At 40.9% G+C, this 20,980-nt stretch overlaps 1 protein-coding gene across 2 annotated transcripts in view; it reads left to right on the forward strand.

Annotated features, from left to right (window-relative positions):
• Positions 1-19,348, forward strand: part of NNMT (nicotinamide N-methyltransferase) — a 59,820-nt gene extending 40,472 nt beyond the window's left edge. For both annotated transcript variants that reach the window (XM_077964335.1, XM_077964336.1), the window contains 3 exons: positions 1,275-1,558; positions 2,812-3,019; positions 17,085-19,348. In XM_077964335.1, coding sequence (XP_077820461.1) covers positions 1,405-1,558; positions 2,812-3,019; positions 17,085-17,517 — 795 coding nt within the window. In that variant the 5' untranslated portion in view covers positions 1,275-1,404 and the 3' untranslated portion in view covers positions 17,518-19,348. The remainder of the gene's footprint in view (positions 1-1,274; positions 1,559-2,811; positions 3,020-17,084) is intronic.
• The last annotated feature ends 1,632 nt before the right edge of the window (positions 19,349-20,980 follow it).

Below are 20,980 nucleotides of genomic sequence, written 5' to 3' on the forward strand. Positions count from 1 at the left end.
ATGGGCCACCTGGTGGTCTGGCCAGTGGCAACAAGGCTGTCAATCAATTGCTCAGCATACCTTCCCGAGGTGGGACACCCTGCAACATTGGTTATCTCCTAAGGCCAGTTCCTGGAATTAAGTAAAAGGATGACTAGTGGACATGTTGTCAGTGAGGTAGTGGTGTGGGTTTTGTGATCAGTGGGAACGCATGAAAGAATGCTTTCGTGGGGAGTGAGCTGAAATCAATCCCCACCCCTACTCTTTCTCAAAGTGAATTCAGAAAAGGGGATTTAAATAATTCTTTTTTTTTTTTTTTTTTTGGAGACAGAGTCTCGCTCTGTCGCCCAGGCTGGAGTGCAATGGTGCCATCTCAGCTCACTGCAAGCTCTGCCTCCCCGCTTCACACCATTCTCCTGCCTCAGCTTCCCAAGTAGCTGAGACTACAGGTGCCCGCCACCACACCTGCCTAATTTTTTGTATTGTTAGTAGAGACGGGATTTTACCATGTTAGCCAGGATGGTCTTGATCTCCTGAACTCGTGATCCGTCCGCCTTGGCCTCCCAAAGTGCTGGGATTACAGACGTGAGCCACCGCACCCAGCCTTAAAGAATTCTTAAAGGACGTAAAGTTAACTTTGAAAGAACTGTCAGGATTTGGATTGACTGAAAGGAATGGGGAGGCTTAGGGAGGAGGTACTTGCCAGACACTGGGTCATGGCAGTGGTGGGTGAAGCTGCAGTAGCCTAGGGCAGGGATGGATAGGGGGTCTGGGCATGAAGGATGTTTGGCTGGACTAGACTTTACAAAGCCTTATCCAGGCTTTTAAAATTACTCTTTCCAGACTTCATCTGAGACTCCTTCTTCAGCCAACATTCCTTAGCCCTGAATACATTTCCTATCCTCATCTTTCCCCTCTTTTTTTTTTTCCCCCTTTCTTTTACATGTTTGAATTTAAACCATTCTTTGTGACCCGTTTTCCTGGGGGAATCATGGCAAGACCAAGAAGAATGATGGTGCTTGTTAGGGGAAGTCCTGTCTCTCTGAACTTTGGGATCTTATGCATTAAATAATTTTCCTGACGAGCCCAAGTGCTACCTCTGGTCTACAATCCCTGGTGGCCGGCCTTCACCCCTTGGGCAAGCATTGCATACAGCTCATGGCCCTCCCTCTACCATATCCTCCACCCCCGTTCTCCTAGGCTCCCTTCTCCAGGAATTTCATCACTTCCCAGAACAGCCAGAACATTTGTGGTCTATTTCTCTGTTAGTGTTTAACCAAACATCTGTTCTAAAGGAAGGGCTGAACTGACGGAAGAAATGCTGATAGCCTGAGACCCAGGAAGACAACTTCTGCGGGGTGACTCCCTGGCCTCTGGAGGAGACAGAAGGAGGGCAGCACTCCAGTGGCACAGAAGTGACACACAATGGAATCAGGCTTCACCTCCAAGGACACTTATCTAAGGCATTTTAACCCTCGGGATTACCTAGAAAAATATTATAAGTTTGGGTCTAGGCACTCTGCAGAAAGCCAGATTCTTAAGCACCTTCTGGAAAATCTTTTCAAGATATTCTGCCTAGGTAAGTCTGTTGTCCACATGTCTCCCCACTAACATGAGTCCTATAGATAGAGTCTCAGGGCATGACTGGGTTTTGTGTCTATCATTGTTGTGTCACAGCCCTTTTGGCATCCCCATTTATTTAACTAGGATAAAAACGAATATTGGTGTAGCGATTCCACAGTTTACAAAGTGCTTTTGTATCCACTGTCTCACTTAGTCATACAAAAGGAAACTAGAGGGCCGGAGTGCTGTCCTGAATCTACCTTGATTTGCTAGGCGACTTGAGGGAGACTTTTAGCCTCAAAGGGCCACTTAAGTGGAAATTCTAAAACAGTACCTTTTCTGATCCTAACTCAAGGGAATGCTGTGAATATACGTGAGATAAAGACCTCCCAATATATGAAGAACTGGTGCTTTTTGGAGAAATACATTATATAAACTCAATTTTATTTTTTAAAAATTAACTTCCCTTGAAAGTATTGCTTAATAGTTTTTACATTCTTCGTGCAACAGCCTTTCTGGATCTGGTGTTCAGTCTGTACACCAGAAGTAGATCTTTTTTACGTTCTTCTAGACCTTAAAATTCCTGGCAACATGCCTCACCCTGGATTGGGGAATAAAAAATGAAAAGATTTCTTTTTCTTTTTTACTTTAAATTGTATTAATGTTTGAGGTTTTTCAAACTGATGGGCTTTATTTAAAATTCAAGTGAGACATTTTTAGTGTTTTTGATATTTGTTTTTTCTTTGTCACTATGATGTAAATTACAGGGATTTGGGGAAAATATGGGATTTTTATTTTTAATTTTTAATATTTTTTGGAGATGTAGGTCTCACTCTGTTGCTGAGGCTGGATGGAGTACAGGGATGTGATCACAGCTCATCATAGTCTTGAACTCCTGGACTCAAGGGATCCTTCTGCCTCAGCCTCTCCAATAACTAGGTCTTCAGGTGCACCCCACCAGGCCCAGCTAATTTTTAAAACTTTTTGTGGAGATGAGGTCTCACTACGTTGTCCAGGCTGGTCTCATCCTCCAGGCCTCAAGTGATCCTCCTGCCTTGGCTTTCCAGAGTCCTGGGACTATAGGCATGAGCCACTGTGCCTGGCCCAGAAAAGATGTTTTAAAAAAACATTTTGAGGGAAAAGTTGTGAACAGTAGTCGTCTGTCTTTGAGGATCATCAGCACAGTCCCAGGGAAGACAATGTAAATTTGACTCTGCCCACTGCCATGAGATGCCTGACTTCTCTTCTTTGTTCCTCCCACTAACCCAGATGGTGTGAAGGGAGACCTGCTGATTGACATCGGCTCTGGCCCCACTATCTATCAGCTCCTTTCTGCTTGTGAATCCTTTAAGGAGATCATCGTCACTGACTACTCAGACCAGAACCTGCAGGAGCTGGAGAAGTGGCTGAAGAAAGAGCCAGAGGCCTTTGACTGGTCCCCAGTGGTGACCTATGTGTGTGATCTTGAAGGGAACAGGTAGAGAAACTGGTGTCTACTTCTTGGCGTTCGAAGGTACCTGAGTGATGGTTGGCAAAAGCAACAGTTAGGGACCAAAGAGAAATCCAAATGGAGAATGAATGATAACGAGAGAGCGAGAGCAAGAGAGATGAGATAGGCCTGTGTGTGCGTGTTTATAAATTTGTGTATGTACATGTGTGTGTGTGCACCAGAATAACAGAAGACACAGGGAGAGGGTGGAAGAAATGGATACTGAGCAAAGAGGAGTAAACCCCCAAACTTTCCAGGCCCGTAGGGACAAGAGCAGTGTGCAGTCAAGTACCTTGGGACCTAGGTTTAGGACAGCTACAAGTAAAAGGCTAACCCAGCTTCTCACCAGCAGCTTTTGGATGTCAGGGCTTGTCCCTCACCTCACTGTCATGCTGTTGTAGCCATCCAAGCCTACAGAACTTGGCTGTGAGTGTGGCTAATGCTGACATCACCAGATACAACCAAAAGCTGACTAGGTTTTTAAACTGAGGTAAGCAACATAAAGGAATTATTTGAGAAGAATTTATTAATCACCATCCATGAAAGTAGACTTTATATGCTCACAACTAATGGTCAAGATCTTACTCTACCACATCTACAAATAAATTTATGCAAATGAATCTCATTTGTTCATGTAAATTTTAATTTCTTCCAACGCGGGAAATTGGCAATAGCCTATTAGCCAGAGGTAGCCACGTCTGCGATTCACTGTCTTTCTCATGTCCTTATGCATCTCCATCTTTTGCTGATTGTCTGACAATCTCCAGTCTATTCCCCAACTGATCATTCACTCCTGGAGCAACATTTCTGTACTGCTATGCATATTGCTGAGACCCCACAGACTTCTTTGCAAACTGCATAAAAAGACAAATGTATGCGATTATAGTATCTGCACATAAAAATAGATTTTGTTCTTCTATTCCAACTTTACACTTTTATTTATTTTTCTGCCCTTATTATGTTTGCAAAATCTTTCAATACAATATTGAATAGAAATGATGACAGCAGACCTCTGTGCCTTGTTCCATATTCTAGGAGAAAAAATGTTCAATGATTTATCATTAAGTATATTAACTATTGGTTTTTCGTATTCTTTATCAGACTAAGTTCTGCATTCCTAGCTTTTTTGAAATTTTAATCAAATGTTGAATTTTGTCAAAATGTGTTTACATTTATCAAGATGGTTATATGATTTTCCTCCTGTATTCTGAAAATATGAATTACATTGGATGATTTTTAATGTTACACCAAAGTGGCATAAACTGCTTGGTCATGAAGTATTATTCTTCTTATGTGTTGCTGGATGTGGTTTTCTAATTTTCTGTTAAGGATTTTTGCATCTGTATTTATGAGGGATATTGAGCTATAATTTTCTTCTAGTGTGCTTCACAAATTTTGATATCAGCATGATGCTGGAGTCATAAAATGAGTTGGGAGTGATTTCCCCTCTTCTCTTTTCTGAAAGACTTTGAGTATTATTGGTATAATTTCCTTCTGAAATGATTGATAGCATTTACCAGTGAAGCCAGGGGAATCTGAAAGGTTTGTGTGAGAGAAGACTTTATTAAAAATAGTATTTCTTTAAGGTTACTTGGATTTTCTGTTTCTTCTTTGGTCTGTTTTGGTAAGTGGTATTTTTCAAGAAGTTTGTCATTTTCATCTTGGTTGTCAACTTTATTGACTTTTTTTTTTTTACAATATCCTTTTAATACTTTGTTATGTCTGTAGGATCTGTAGTGATCTCTCTTTCATTCTTGATGTTGGTAATTTGTCTTGTTTTCTTTCTTTTGTCTTGATCAACCTTTCTACAGATTGATCATTTTATTAATCTTTTCCAAGAACCAAAGTTTGGCTTTGTTAATTTTTCTCTATTGTCTGTCCATTTTCTATTTCATTGGTTTCTGCCTTTATTTTTGATAATTTTCTTTCTTCTACTTATTTTAATTTTAATCCTTTTCTAGTTTGTTTTAATTTTTTTCTAGCTTTCTAAAATTTCTTGTTTTTAATTCTTCCTTTAGCTTCTTAAGTTGGAAACTTATACCATTTATTTCACATATCTCTTTCTTCTAACGTAGGCATTTAATGCTGCAAATTTCCTTTAGCACTGTTTTAACTGCATCTCATGATTCTTGTATGTGGTGTTTTTATTATTTTCAAATTCAGCATACTGTCTCATTTCCTTTGTAATTTCTTTTTTGACTGTGAATTATTTAGAATTATACTGCTTAATTTCCAAAGTATTGGGGTTTTTCTAGATATCCTATTGTTATTGCTTTCAAATTAAATTTTGTTGTAGTCAGAGATTTATTTTGTGGCTCTGCATATGGTCTATCTCAGTAAATGTTCTATGTGCTTTCTACATTGAAAAGAGTGTATATTGTTCAGTTGTAGGTATACTTTCTATAGATATCAATTAAATCAGGCAGTTGATAGTATTGTTCAAATTCTCTACATCCTTACTGACGTTTTGTTTACTCTCTCTGTCAATTACTGAGAGAGAGGTGTTCATGTCTCAAACTATGATTGTTGATTTATCCTTTGCTCCCTGTAGTTCTGTCAACGTTTGCTTTATGCATTTTGACACTTGTTTTTAGCTCTGTTATATACATTTTTAGATTGTTATGTCTTCTTGATGAACTGACCATTTTACCATTGTGAAATATCTCCCTTTATTTCCAGTAATGTATTTGTCTTGAAGTCTCCTTTTTCTGATGTTAATATAGCTACATCAGCCTTCCTGTGCTTGCTGTTTTGCATGGTGTGGTGGGCAGCCTCTAATATGGCCCCCAATAATCCTTCTGTCAGTATTTTCACCTTTGGGTAATCCCCTTCCCTAGAATATCCACTGGATTTAGTGATTCAGTACTGACAAATTTGGTAGAATGCAGCATAGTGCTGCATTTGGTAGAACGCAGCTATATTATAGCACATATAATTATGTGAAATTATAATATCACATAATTTAATCGAGATATTAAATTAAAAAGGACTACAGCACCACTACACTATTAGATCTAGGCCAGAATCCGGTAGACTGACACCACCAAATACTGATGAGGCTGTGGAGAAACAGGAACTCTCATTTATTGTTTGTGGGAATTAAAAATGGTGTAGCCACTTTGGAAGACAGTTTGACTATTCCTTGCAAAACCATTCCATCTAGCAGTTGCACTCCTTGGTATGTAACCCAAAAAGTCAAAAACTTATGTCCACACAAAAAACTGCACACAGATGTTTATAGTAGCTATATTCGTAATTGCCAAAAATTGAAAGCAACGAAGATGTCCTTCAGTAAGTGAATGAACAAATAAACCATGGTACATTTAGACAATGAAATTATAACCAGTGCTAAAAAGAAATGAGCTATCAAGCCACGAAAAGATGTGGAGGAAATGTAAATACAATTACTAATTGAAAGAAGCCAATCTTAAAAGGCTACATGTATTATTCCAACTATATGACATTCTGGAAAATACAAAACTAGGAAAGAAGTAAAGAAGATCAGCAGTTGCCAAGGGTCAGGGAGGGAGGTGGAGTATAGAGGATGTTTTAGGGCAGTGAGACTACTCTGTATGATACTATAATGGCAGACACATGTCATTATATATTTGTCCAAATCCATGGAATGTACAATACCAAGAGTGAATCTTAATGTAGATTATAGACTTTGGGTGATAATGGTATGCCAATGTAGGCCTTCTGCTTGATTGTGCAGTGAACCTAATGTTGCTGTAAAAACCAAAATCAATTTTTAAAAAATGACAGCTTTTTATTGGGTATTCTCTCTATCTCCTCTCTCGTCCTGAGGAGTAGCTTGGAACCAAATTTCCCTCAGTTGAACCACAAAAGCAGTGAAATAAATGTTTGTCATTTTTAGCCGCTAAATTTTGGGGATAATTTGTCCTACAGTTATATATAACTAATATACATGATATATCTACATATCCTTTTCTACCCTTCTGTTTTCAGATTATGTTTTCTCTTTTTAATCCAGACTGACAATTTCTGCCTCTAACTGGGTTGTTTAGTCCATTTACATTTAATGTAATTACTAATATTACAGGGTTGAATTTAAGTCTACCATCTTGGTATATGTTTTCTATCTGTCCCATCTGATTGTTGTTCACCTGTGTCTTTCTTCCAGTTTTCCCTTGGTGAATGCAGTAATTTTTAGTATTCCATTTAGTATAAGTGTACATATTTTTAATATTTCTTTTTTAATCTCCTCTATTAACCTCTTCTGTGTCTTGTGTGAGTTTGTATGGTTTTTCTAGAAATTGCAATATGCATCCTTGACATATCTAATGTCTCATGAAGGATGTAAAATATTCCAACAGTGTAATTTCCTTAACTGACTTTCCTGGCCCTTATGTTCTTGCCATATATTTTATTTCTATGTTTAGTACTATAATACATATATTGTTACTAGTTTTGCTTTAGTTAGTAGTGCTTTTATTTTTATTGTCTTATTTTTAGTTATGATTTTTTAAAATAAAATTTACTATGTTTACTATGTTTAAGTGTTAGTTGAATAGTGTTAAGTATAGTCACATACGTCAGTATACAGTTTTAAACAATGCATATAACAATATACAAAAAACATAGGAATTTTGGACTGAATGTTTTTATCCCTCTCTCCCAATTTCTGTGTTGAAATCCTAACCCCCTTATGATGGTATTAAGAGGTTAGGGCTTTGAGAGGTCATTAGGTCATGAAAGTGGAGACTTCATGCATGGAATTCGTGCCCTTATAAAAGGAACCCCAGAGAGCTCTCTAGCTCTCCTTCTGCCATATAAAGATACAATAAGAAGTCAGCTGTGTGTGGCCCAGAAGAGTCCTCATCAGACCCTGACCAGGCTGGCATCCTAATCTCAGACTTCCAGCCTTTAGAATTGTGGGAAATAAATTTCTGTTGTTTATAAGCCACCAGTCTATGGTATCCTGTTACAGGAGCCCAAACTAACTAAGGCTCTATTATGCATACGTTTAAGATCTTTTATGTTTACCCACATATCTTTCTTCTGTAGTGTTTTTCATTCCATTCCCAGAATCTGTTCTTCTGCTTGGCGTCATTTTCCTTCACCTGAAGAACTTATTTTAGTATTACTTATAATGCAGGTCTGTTGGAGACAAATTCTCTTAACTTATCAAGTCGGGTAAAAAGTTGGTAATTGTTTTCCTCTCTGCTAACTTGAGGAATTTAACAATTTTTGATACCCAAAGTCACCTGGCATCTCTCTTCCCAGTATTTGTTATTGAAACCTGAGACTTTAAAGTTCAAATATTATAATTTAAAGTATTACTTTTATATTTTCTTTCAAGATCAGTTTGGACATTTGCTTTTGGTTTGTAATCAAATTTACAATTATTTTTTGGTACTCATTTTATACAAGTTTTCTAGATATTGAGTCTTTAATTTTGATTCATCTGTCAACTGAATAGATCTTCAAATATTTGTTTCAAGAAGAACACACAGTGATGTGTTTTCTAAGTCCATGCATATATGAGAATGTATTTGTCACCCTTACACATGAACAAAATCATAAAATTGTTTAAATATTGCCCCATTTTTTTCTGACATGTAGTAAGAAGTTGAGAGAGGTTATTTTATTTTTTTTGAGACAGGGTCTTGCCCTGTCACCCACACTGGAGTGCAGTGGTGAGATCTCGCTGTAACCTTGACTTCCTGGGCTCAGGTGATCTTCCTACCTCAGCCTCCTGGGTAGCTGGGACTACAGGTCCACACTGCTGTAGCTGGCTAATTTTTTGTAGAGATGGGAGTTTTGCTCTGCTGCCCAGGCCTGTGAGAGCCTATTTTCATATGCCATTTTTACCTGTATACCCCTGACTTAGAATTTTATGTTGGCTATAGCCTTCAAAGTAGAGCTATATTCTTCAATATAAAAATAATTTCATACACCTTTTTTATTCTGTTGACTATGTGATTCCACAGAATGAAACTGATATTAACGACAAGCAATTGCAGCTATGACAATTTAGATAATATCTAAAATTATTTAGTAAATAAGGAAATTCCCAGGATTTGTAGAATCTCAGGGAAACTTTGTAAAAATAAATAAATAAATAAATAAATAAATAAGTCTTCAGTCATTGTTAGACAATACACCTTTCCAAAGTCCAAATCATCTGTCAAGAAGGCTTTTGAAACTTTGTTCTCACTTACTGTATCCACCACCGGCCTTTCCATCTCATTCAAAAATAAACCCTTACAATCTAACAGGATAGTAAAGGCATTGCTTATCTCACACCTGAATTGTCAGCTTCGAACAACTGGCTCTTGAGACACTGTCCCTTCCCAATAACTTTGTTGGAAATTGCATTTTTGGCAGTAAATTTCTGCATTCTTACCGTTATCCTTGTGCTAGATCCTGTAGCTTTAATTATTTTGAGAATGATAGTGATCCTATGCAACTCATGTCTTTCCTGCATCTTCAAGTAGCTTTATCAACCTACAACCTATTTCCTTCAAGACTTCAAGGCGATTTCTTCTTTATCTGAAGCTTTTTCTTGTGCTAAAGGCTGACAAAGACATATGTACTGTACTGTCTCCTGTTCTTCTACCTCTGCATTTAAATCCCACTCATTTTAAATTAGCTGGCCATGGTGGTGCACACCCATATTCCCAGCTACTGGGGAGGCTGAGGAGAGAGGATCACTTGAGCTTGGGAGATTGAGGCTGCAGTGAGCTGTGGTCACATTCCAGACTGGCTGGCAGAATGACACTCTGTCTCAAAAATAATAATAAAAATAAATAACCCTCATTTTTACAACTATCTAACAAAGTCGTAAGAAAGTCAAACACTAAGATACAACTACTCAAGCTTATTCCATGAACAGAGGAATATGAGCTCTTTCCTTAAGGAACTGTGGAAGCTGCATTACTTAACCTATGGTTCCTGGAACTTGGAATGCATAGCTTAGGCTTGTGGTCCCTGGACTAGTAGTTTTGACAACACGTGGGAGCTTTTAGAAATGCAGGCTCTCAGGCTCCACTAGCTACCTACAGAATCAGAGCCTTCACTGTAATATCTGCTAAGGGTGGTATGCACATTACAGTAGAAGAAGCAATGGTGTCTGGAGCAGGGCTCCCCTCCAGGTATGCCAGGACATACACACAGGTGGGTGGGAATCAGCTGCAGGCGTGCTGTCCAAGCTGTTTTTCTTGGCCTTCTGGACAGCAGGTAGGGCCTGGAGCACCTCCTGGTTGCCTCTGTAGAGAGCGGCTCCTCCTCATTTTTTCTTTGTTTATTATACTTTAAGTTCTAGGGTACATGTGCACAACGTGCAGGTTTGTTTCATATGTGTACATATGCCATGTTGGTGTACTGCACCCATTAACTCGTCATTTACATTAGGTATATCTCCTAATACTATCCCTCTCCCCTCCCCCCACCCCAGTGTGTGATGTTCCCCACCCTGTGTCCAAGTGTTCTCATTGTTCAATTCCCACCTATGAGTGAGAACATGCGGTGTTTGGTTTTCTGTCCTTGAGATAGTTTGCTCAGAATGATGGTTTCTAGCTTCATGCATGTCCCTACAAAGGACATGAACGCATCCTTTTTTATGGCTGCATAGTATTCCATGGTGTATATGTGCCACATTTTCTTAATCCAGTCTGTCATTAATGGACATTTGAGTTGGTTCCAGGTCTTTGCTATTGTGAATAGTACCGCAATAAACATACGTGTGCATGTGTCTTTATAGCTGCGTGATTTATGATCCCTTGGGTATATCCCTAGTAATGGGATGGCTGGGCCAAATGGTATTTCTAGTTCTAGATCCTTGAGGAATCACCACACTGTCTTCCACAATGGTTGAACTAGTTTATAGTACCACCAACAGTGTAAAAGTGTTCCTATTTCTCCACATCCTCCCCAGCACCTATTGTTTCCTGACTTTTTAATGATTGCCATTCTAACTGGTGTGAGATGGTATCTCATTGTGGTTTTGATTTGCATTTCTCTGATGGCCAATGACGATGAGCATTTTTTTCATGTGTCTGTTGGCTGCATAGATGTCTTCTTTTGAGAAGTGTCTGTTCATATCCTTCACCCACTTTTTGATGGGGTTGTTTGATTTTTTCTTGTAAATTTGTTTGAGTTCTTTGTAGGTTCTGGATATTAGCCCTTTGTCAGATGAGTAGGTTGCAAAAATTTTCTCCCATTCTGTAGGTTGCCTGTTCACTCTGATGGTAGTTTCTTTTTCTGTGTAGAAGCTCTTTAGTTTAATTAGATCCCATTTGTCAATTTTGGCTTTTGTTGCTATTGCTTTTGGTGTTTTAGTCATGAAGTCCTTGACCATGCCTATGTCCTGAATGGTATTGCATAGGTTTTCTTCTAGGGATTTTATGGTTTTAGGTCTAATATTTAAGTATTTAATCCATCTTGAATTAATTTTTGTATAAGGTGTAAGGAAGGGATCCAGTTTCAGTTTTCTGTATATGGCTAGCCAGTTTTTCCAACACCATTTATTAAATAGGGAATCATTTTCCCATTTCTTGTTTTTGTCAGGTTTGTCAAAGATCAGATGGTTGTAGATGTGTGGCGTTATTTCTGAGGCCTGTGTTCTGTTCCATTGGTCTATATCTCTGTTTTGGTACCAGTACCATGCTGTTTTGGTTACTGTAGCCTTGTAGTATAGTTTGAAGTCAGGTAGTGTGATGCCTCCAGTTTTGTTCTTTTTGCTTAGGATTGCCTTGGCTATATGGGCTCTTTTTTGGTTCTATATGAAATTTAAAGTACATACTGTAGCCTTGTAGTATAGTTTGAAGTCAGGTAGCATGCTCCTCTTAACCTCAGCGTACCTGACAGAAAAAAGGTTGGGCTCCTGTTGAGGTGGCAGTTCTCTGAGGTAAATGCTCTCTGTGCAAAGACCTCCATTTCTGTTTAGAAGATGTTTGTATGTTGTCCAAAAATAGACACAGTTGTGCCAAATGTGTTCCACAAACTAGTGAACCACCTCTATTCCATAGCATCTCTGGACTTTCACAACTTGCAAAAGGATATTGATATGCTTTTTCAAAACCAGGATCTTGATGATCACGATGATTGTTTCAGTGATACCTAGGAAGCATTCCTGCCTTTTACAAGGATGCCTCTTTCTTAAATAGGTGCTCTTGCTGCCTTATCTCCCTGGGAAAATTCACAGGGCAGGTTAAGAAACCTTCAACTAACTATTTCCTCAATTGTAAACATTTCTACTCACAGGTCTCAGAGCACCTCAAACTCAGTGTGTCCAAAACAGAGTTACGATCTGCTCCAGATCTGCTTTATTTCTGGTATTCTTAGCTGCTTGATTGGCACCATCATATAATAAATTGGACAAGCCAGAACCTGGAAGTCAATCTTGTCCTTTCCCTGTCTGTCATGCTCCACAGTAACTTAACATCAAGCTCTGTCCATTTTACTTCCTGACTTCCTCTGTAACCCATTTCTTCCCGTGTTTACCATCATCTGGTCCCAGCTACCCCTGTTTCCCTCCTGACTGCCCTCCCACTTCCACTCTTGGCCCCCACTCAATTCTTCTCTGCCCTGCAGCCCAAGTGACCCTCTCAAAATGTAAATCTGATCATGTCACTCTCCTCTTTAGTGCTCCCTAGTGACTCTCCGGAGCTTTTGGAATGAAAAGCAAACTTCCATGGTCCACAAAGCCCTGCCTAGTCTGGCTCCTGCCAACCTGTTTCCCCACAATCCAGCCACGTTGGCACTCTCCTCCTGTGTTTCCTACCACCATGTGGCCTTTGCACTTGTGGTTTCCTCTTACTGGAATTTCCTCCCGCCCTCCCTGCTTGCTTTGGTCTGGTTAACTCCTACATATTTATCCTCTATATCTCTGCTTGCCCGACTCCTTTTTGGAGGAGCTTTTCCTGATTCTCTAGGTCAAGGGGAGCTCCCAACGTCTCCCCATTAGTGCCACGCTCCTTTCCTTCCTTGCATTTGTCAGTTTTAATTTCCACTTCTGTGAGTGATCACTGGGTTAATGCTTTCTCCTGCCACCCACTCATCTGCAATCTCCATGAGGTTAGAATCTGTTTCTCATTTGTTCATCCTTGTGGCCCCAGTGCCCAGCCTATTTCCTGTAACATAATAGAGGTTTAAAACATATTTGGAAAATGCATGAATACCCACATTTTGCTTTTTAGACTCTTCCTCGTAGAATATCATTCACCTGATTCGCGTGTGGGGTGTGGTCTGCATCAAAGGTGCACCAATGATTATTCCTTGCCCGTACAATTCTCACAGTGACCTCCAAGCTTACTTAGCCTTGATTTCCTTGACCTGTTTTGATGGTTCTTTCTCAGGAGAGCCTGCAGGAACTTCTGGGGATGGGGCTTTGGGGGTGTGAGAACAATGAAAAACAGCTTGTCTGGGAGATTCTGATGCACTGCTGGCTTTGCCGAGAGAAGGCAGGAGGAACCGCCTCTAAATCTCAGGATAGTTCACCTGGAATGTGGGAAGACATTCTCAGAAAGGGTTCTTCCCGGGACTCTCCTCTTCATCCTTTCTTGCCTCCCTCCCTCCCTCCCCATACCCCTCAGGCTTTTATAGATGCATATTTACAGGGGACAGGGCTGCCTTGTTTTGCATATTGTTTCATGTGAAAGGGTAGATCTTTAGAACTAAAGAAATGGCCACGCCGCTGTTAGCTTTCCGCAAAACAGCATAGCACTTTCCTGGTGTGTGTTTATTACCCACCCCACGAGCTAAATGTGAGGCAAAGTGGTAATTGGCTGGGTCTCCGGTGAGTCCATTTCCCTGCGTTGCCCCGAGGTGAGGTGTATGCAGGCTTTACACAGCTACCTTGGCAACTGACTTCCCCAATGTTTACTGTGTGTCCAAGGACAAGCAGGGATCTACGACACTGGGTGTTTCTAGCAAATTTCCCTCTCAAATTGGCACATTCTCTGTGAGCTTTGGAGACTTCACAGTGTGGCTCACAGTTTGGGAACAATTTGCATCATCATCTGACTGGCAAGTTCTGGTTCTGTGGTAACTCAGTGTTTCAAATAGCTTAATACACAATAGGGCACAGAGGTTGGTTCTGCTTCTGATGTAATCAAACACACATTTTCACAATGTTCCCGTTATAGAGGATCATCCCGAAACACATCCCCCAAAACATTATGTTGTCACTGCTCTACCTTTTGGTATACACTTTATTATTATTCCTATGTGCAGATAGGTTACTTAAGTTTTTCTGTTCTAGATTAGTTTGCCTTTGAAATGCATGTTTCTCACACACTTCCACAGTGTTAAATCATTTTTTTTGTTGTTGTTATTCTTAAAGTGTTCTATCAAATCATCCATGTTGTATCAAGGCTGGGAGGTAGCTTTGTAACTAGTTTCCCACCTTAGAATGACTAACCGTCTGCTTTGTCCAGGACTGCAAGGGGGACTTAGAATATGGGATTTTTCAGGGCTCAAACTAGAAAATCCAAGACAAATCAGGACAAAGTGGTCACCCTGCTACCATTTCTAGCCTTGATAAAGGAGCAGGTAGACCCAACCAAGGATAATTTTTGTTTTCTATGTAGATACCAGTTTAATGGTTGGTAGGAATTCTCTGAAATCAACACCTTGCTAAGCTTATCTCTCTCTCTTTTAATATAACAGTTTATTGAGATATAACTCACATACCGTACAATTAAGGTACCCATTTAAATTGTGAAATTCAGTAGTTTTTAGTATACTTTCAGAGTTGTGCAACCTTCATCACAATCAATTTTACAACATTTTCATAATTCTCAAAAGAAACCCTGTACCCATTAGCAGCCACTCCCATTTCTCTCCAAATCCCTCAGTTCCTGGCAACCACTGGTCTGCTTTCAGTCTCTGTAGCTTTGCCTTTTCTGGACATTTCATATAAATGGAATCATACAATATGTGGCCTTTTGGTTCTGGCTTTCTTCATGTAACCTATGTCTTCAAGGTCCATCCATGTTATAGCATGTGTCAGAATTTTATTTCTTTTTGTTGCCAAAAAATATTCCATTGTATGTGTATATCACATTTTATTTACCTATTCAGAAGTTGACAGTTGCATTGTTTGCACCTTTTAGCTATTTATAAACATTCATTACAAGTTTTTGTATGGATATATGTTTTCATTTCTCTTGGGTATATACCTAGACAGATTTCCTGGGTCATGTGGTAACTCTATATTTAACCTTTTAAGGAACTGCCAGACTGTTTTCCAAAGTAGCTGGACTATTTTACATTGTCAGCAACAGTGTATGTAGGTTCCATTTTCTGCACATCGTTGCCAACACTTGATATTATCTGTCTTTTTTATTATAGCCATCATAGTGATGTGAAGTGATATCTCATGGTTTTGATTTGCATTTCTCTGATGGCTGACAATGTTGAGCATGTTTTCATATGCTAATTGCTAAGCTTCTTAAATGGAAAATTATAGCAAGCATAAAGCATGTTTGCAAAGAAGTGATTATATTCACTAGGATTAAGATTTTAAGTGAATATTTAAGATGCCCATGACTACTGTCCACTCTCTCAAATCAAGTTTTATTTAAACCATTGACTTTTCCTCATGACTAGAAATGGTCCCAGTGAAAGTCTCCCTCACTTGCTGGAATGTGGGGCCATCTCTGCTGTCTGTCAAGACTTGATGTCCAAGTGGCCATCTTCTCCTGGAGTCTGCATCAGATGGTGGAGTGTGTGTTTCCAGAGCATGAGACTGGGTCTGCTCCACAATGCTTTGCTGGTTAACTCCTTCCAAGAGCTCAATACCCAGGGGTCTCTCCTATTCTTAGTGCTCTGGGGCCTGGGCCCTTAACACACTCAGTGTTTCTTCCCCTTTTGTCACTTATCTGATCTTCTGCTACTTCTTTCTCCTTTGTCCACCCCTGCTCTTCAGTTTCTCTTGTGCACTCTTTATTGAATTTTGATCATTTGTTTGTTCCTTTCTTCCTCCTGTAACAAATTCAAATAGGATACAAGCCACTCTGTCCCATCTCCTGCCCTTGCCTTCTCTTCTTTCATTCTTTTATTAACTGATTTTTCTCTCGAGAATCACCATTGGGCCAGGTGTGGTGGTGGCTCATACATGTAATTCCAACAGTTTGAGAGGCTGAGGCAGGAGGATCACTTGAGGCCAGAAGTTCAAGACCAGCCTGGGCAACATAGGGAGACCCTGTCTCTATAAAACAATAAACTAGCCTAGAGTGGTGTTGCATGACTGTAATCCCAGTGCTTTGGGAGACCGAGGTGAGAGGATCCCTTGTGCCCAGGAGTTTGAGGTTGCAGTGAGCTATGATGGCGCCACTGCGCTCCATCCTGTGCAACAGAACAAAACCCTGTTTCTAGAAACAAAACAAAACAAAAACCCCAAAACATGCCATTGATTTGGCAGAAAAGGACAGGGTTCCTGCCTAGGCTACCAAAAACACGATCTCTGTCAGAAAACATACTATCTGCAATATTTTTTGGAATCTAAGAATGGGAAATGTAGCTTTCTTCTCTCTAGGAGTGCCCTGTTCACAGCTGTGGGATAATGATCAATAGTTCCTAAAAAGGTCTATGGATGATCTCACCACTCTTATTGATCAGCAGCTACTGCAAAGATAATGTTTCAGCATTTGAAACCCTTTATTATTAATACTTGTTCTGTATGGGTCAAGTAGCCACTACATTACCGTTTGGAAGATGGGACAAGTATAATAATAAGAAGAAATAAATACTAATAAATGAGCCAGTATAGTATAAGTGAGTGCTATACTAAGCAGGGAAGGAGGAATCATTTCATGGAGGGAAGTCCATGGTAGTGGCAGGCTGCTAGGTATTATCATTTTCACGTACCATTCACTTTATAAAGAGATTTCACGTGGCTCGGGGTAGTATGGTCTCATTCAAATGCCAAAATGGCCCCTCGGTTCTTCTTCCTCTACTTTCCCAATAGAGGAGGCCCTACGGATACACATCTGGGACAATATGGCCATTTTTAGCCTTGACCCAAGAGATCTGGGTTTCCCATGACTGGAGTGGAAAACAATGTTTGTGGGTTTGTGTTTTTCAGAGTCAAGGGTCCAGAGAAGGAGGAGAAGTTGAGGCAGGCGGTCAAGCAGGTGCTGAAGTGTGACGTGACTCAGAGCCAGCCGCTGGGGGCCGTCCCCTTACCCCTGGCTGACTGCCTGCTTAGCACGCTGTGTCTGGATGCCGCCTGCCCAGACCTCCCCACCTACCGCAGGGCACTGAGGAACCTCGGCAGCCTACTGAAGCCCGGGGGCTTCCTGGTGATCATGGATGCACTGAAGAGCAGCTACTACATGATTGGCGAGCAGAAGTTCTCCAGCCTCCCCCTGGGCCGGGAGGCAGTAGAGGCTGCTGTGAAAGAGGCTGGCTACACGATCGAATGGTTTGAGGTGATCTCACAAAGTTATTCTTCCACCATGGCCAACAACGAAGGACTTTTCTCCCTGGTGGGGAGGAAGCTGAGCAGATCCCTGTGATGCCTGTGACCTCAATTAAAGCAATTCCTTTGACCTGTCCAGTTGACTTCAGTACTTGGTTCTAACTGCCAAGTCACGTGCTGAGTAGAGGCTCAGTGGTTGGGACCTGATGGTTCATCTAGGACAGGACTGGCGAGGTCAGTCTACAAACAATCCACTGACCACTTGGAGCTTCACACAAATGTTAGTGCTATGGGACCCAAAGATGAGCAATTGGTATTCCAGTCTTCATTGCCTGTGTTTACAAAAGAAGACCTCACTTCCCTAAACATCTAGTTGTGGGGGCTCAAGCCCATACCTGCCTACAGAGAAGTGTCTGCAGTTATTCACTGTTAGTTTCCTAGGGGGCGCTGCTGTCTCCTTCTTTCCCAAGAATGGGCTTCTCTTGTTCAACTCTTGCCTTCTTCCTGGAGAGTCTACCAAACCCTGGCCTCTGCCGTTGTTCAGGCTGCCCTGTGGGTATAGCTGTTTGCTAGACTCCACTCTGGCCTCAGGGGCCAGAGACTAGCTGTCCAGCATTTCTGTTCATCCCAGCAATCCAAAAAAATTTTTGAGCTACAAAGATCACTCTATTTTCAAATTCAGACTCTGCTACTTACTAGCTGCTTCTCATTAGGCAAGTTACATAACCTTGCAGTGCCTCAGTTTCCTCACCTATAAATATAAAATGAGATGAAAATAGTCTTTTTGTTAAGAGAATTAAAGTGAATTGTGGCCAGGCATGGTGGCTCATGCCTGTAATCCCAGCACTTTGGGTGAGGCAGACAGATTGCTTGAGCTCAGGAGTTTGAGACCGGCCTGGGGAACATGCAAAACCCTGCCTGTGCTAAAAATACAAAAAAATTAGCCAGGTGTGGTGGCACATGCCTGTGGTCCCAGCTATTCAGGAGGCTGAGGTGGGAGGATGGCTTAAGCCCGGGAGGCGGAGGTTGCAATGAGCTGAGATCGCACCACTGTGTTCCAGACAGAGTGAGATGCTGTCTCAAAAAGTAAAATAATAAATAAAATGAAGTGAATTGTTACATGTAAAGGACCTAGAATATTGCATGGTGCTTGATAAACATTCAGTAAATGTTAGTTATTATTATTATACGCATCATCATCAATATTAGTTGCCAAAGCAGCTGAGAAAAGATGGCTAATTCTCCAAGCAGGAGGGGGGATTCCTGTTCTGGGCTGCAGGCACTGGACTCTTTACTGGCATTGCCTTTGAGAGAGGCTGTGATAAAACTCGGTTTCTATACCACATGCCGCCAATTCCTTTTTGATTTAAGAAATCTCTACCAAACATTTAGCACTCTCCAAGCATCTTTCTTTCATGCACCAGGCACAAGAATGAGAATGAAATCCCAGTGTCAGCTGACTCAACAGCCCTCATCTTCATAGTCCCAGAAACACCCTAAGTGCTTCCAGGTTCTTCCAAGGGCAGTAGTGTACCTGCACCAGCAGTTCCCCCCCCCCCCCAGAATCCCCCCTGTTGAGGCTCTCCTGCTCAGGCTATAATGCTGGGGGCCCTGAGCCCAGCCTGAGGATGCTGGAAAGGGGCCAATATGCCCTCTTTTGAGAAAGATACTGCCCGTGCCTAACACTCTGCTTTAGATGCCTCAGAGCCGTACTGGTTTCCTCCCAGAGTGGTAAGAAACACTTTCCCTTTATTCCAGGGATGGGCAAACTTTTCCTGTCAAGGCCCAGATAGTAAATATTTCTGGCTTTGTGGGTTATACAGTCTTAATTGCAACTACTCAACTCTGCAGTTGTAGCAGAAGCAGCTATGGACAGTACGTAAACAAATGTGCATGTTTCTGTTCCAATAAAACTTTATTTGTAAAAACGGATGGATCGATTAGGTCCAAGGGTTGTAGTTTGTAGACTCCTGATCTAGACCCTTAAGTAGCCTTGTTTGTGCGTGAAGTTTACAGATGATCCCCAACTTATTTACTTTTATTTTATTTTTTTGAGATGGAGTCTCTCTCTGGAGCCCAGGTTGGAGTACAGTGGTGTGAGCTTGGCTCACCGCAACCTCCACATTCCAGGTTCAAGCAATTCTCCTGCCTCAGCCTTCTGAGTAGCTGGGGTTACAGGCATGTGCCATCGTGCCAAGCTAATTTTTATATTTTGTATTTTAGCCACATTGGCCAGGCTGACCTCAAACTCCTGACCTCAAGTGATCTGCCCACCTCAGCCTCCCAAAGCGCTGGGATTACAGGAGTGAGCCATCATGCCTGAACCCCAACTTATGTTTGACTTACAATGTTTGGCCTTTATGATGGTGCAAATGTTAACATGCATTCAGTAGCAATTGTACTTCACATTTTGAATTTTGATCTTTTATTTTTATTGTTACAAAATTGCTTTGTGTTTGATGATGTTGTCCAGTTTTCGGCTAATGAAAGTGTTCTGAGCATATTTAAGGTAGGCTAGGCTAAACTATGATGTTCGATACATTAGGTGCATTACATTTATTTTGGACTTGTGATATTCTCAACTTATGATGGGTTATTGGGATGTTACCTCATCGTCAGCCGAGGACCATCCGTATACATTTTCTCATGAACAGTCTGGTCAGTTTCTACTTATGGGAGCTCAAGGCAAGTCCAAGGGGCTGGATGGAAAATAGGCAGAATATGGTTTCCTCTGTGCTCCATCCCTGCTGTAGCACTCTCTTTCTTGCTCAGTCTCTCAATCAAAACTCCTCCTTCCAAATGGCGTGAACCCGGGAGGCGGAGCTTGCAGTGAGCCCAGATCGCTCCACTGCGCTCTAGCCTGGGCCTGGGCGATACAGCAAGACTCTGTCTCAAAAAAAAAAAAAAAAAAAAAAAGAAATTCCTCCTTCCTCTGCCAGTTTGAAGCATTCAATAGATACAAACAGAAAATCAGAAAACAAAGGCAGTGGGGGATGGCAGACAAAGTGTTACCTACACTAGTATTTCTCAGACTGCAAGTTGCATTCATCAATGTATCATAAAATCAATTTGGTGCACCAAATCCATATTTTAAAAACTAATAGAGAATAAAGTAGAAAACAGAATCTCTGACATTAGCACTGCATGTGGTATATTATTTGGGGAAATTTTGTTTCCATTTTACAAATACCTATTTTCACACATGTGCATATTTGTTACTGGATCATGATATAACATGCATTTGTTACTCTAGGTTGTGATTCTTAAAACGTTTAAAAGCCACTGGGCTGTTCTCTGGGCTCTGGGACTCCTCTCTGATAACCAACATTTTTCTTTCCCACAGAGATGAAAGCCATAGCCCCTGTTCTTAAAGAACTGCAAGTCATGGGGAGAAATCGACATGCAGACAGTTAAGACACGCAAACAGTTAAGACACAGCGAGACAAGGGCTCTGAGATGCGTAAGCACAGGGTGCTAAGGGGGAGGATGGCAAGAAAGGTGGCATTTGCTCTGGGCCTTGCAGACTGAATAGGGATGTGTTAGGCAACCAAGAGGAAAAG

This window comes from Macaca mulatta, chromosome 14 (assembly GCF_049350105.2).
Source record: "Macaca mulatta isolate MMU2019108-1 chromosome 14, T2T-MMU8v2.0, whole genome shotgun sequence".
NCBI lineage: Eukaryota > Metazoa > Chordata > Mammalia > Primates > Cercopithecidae > Macaca > Macaca mulatta.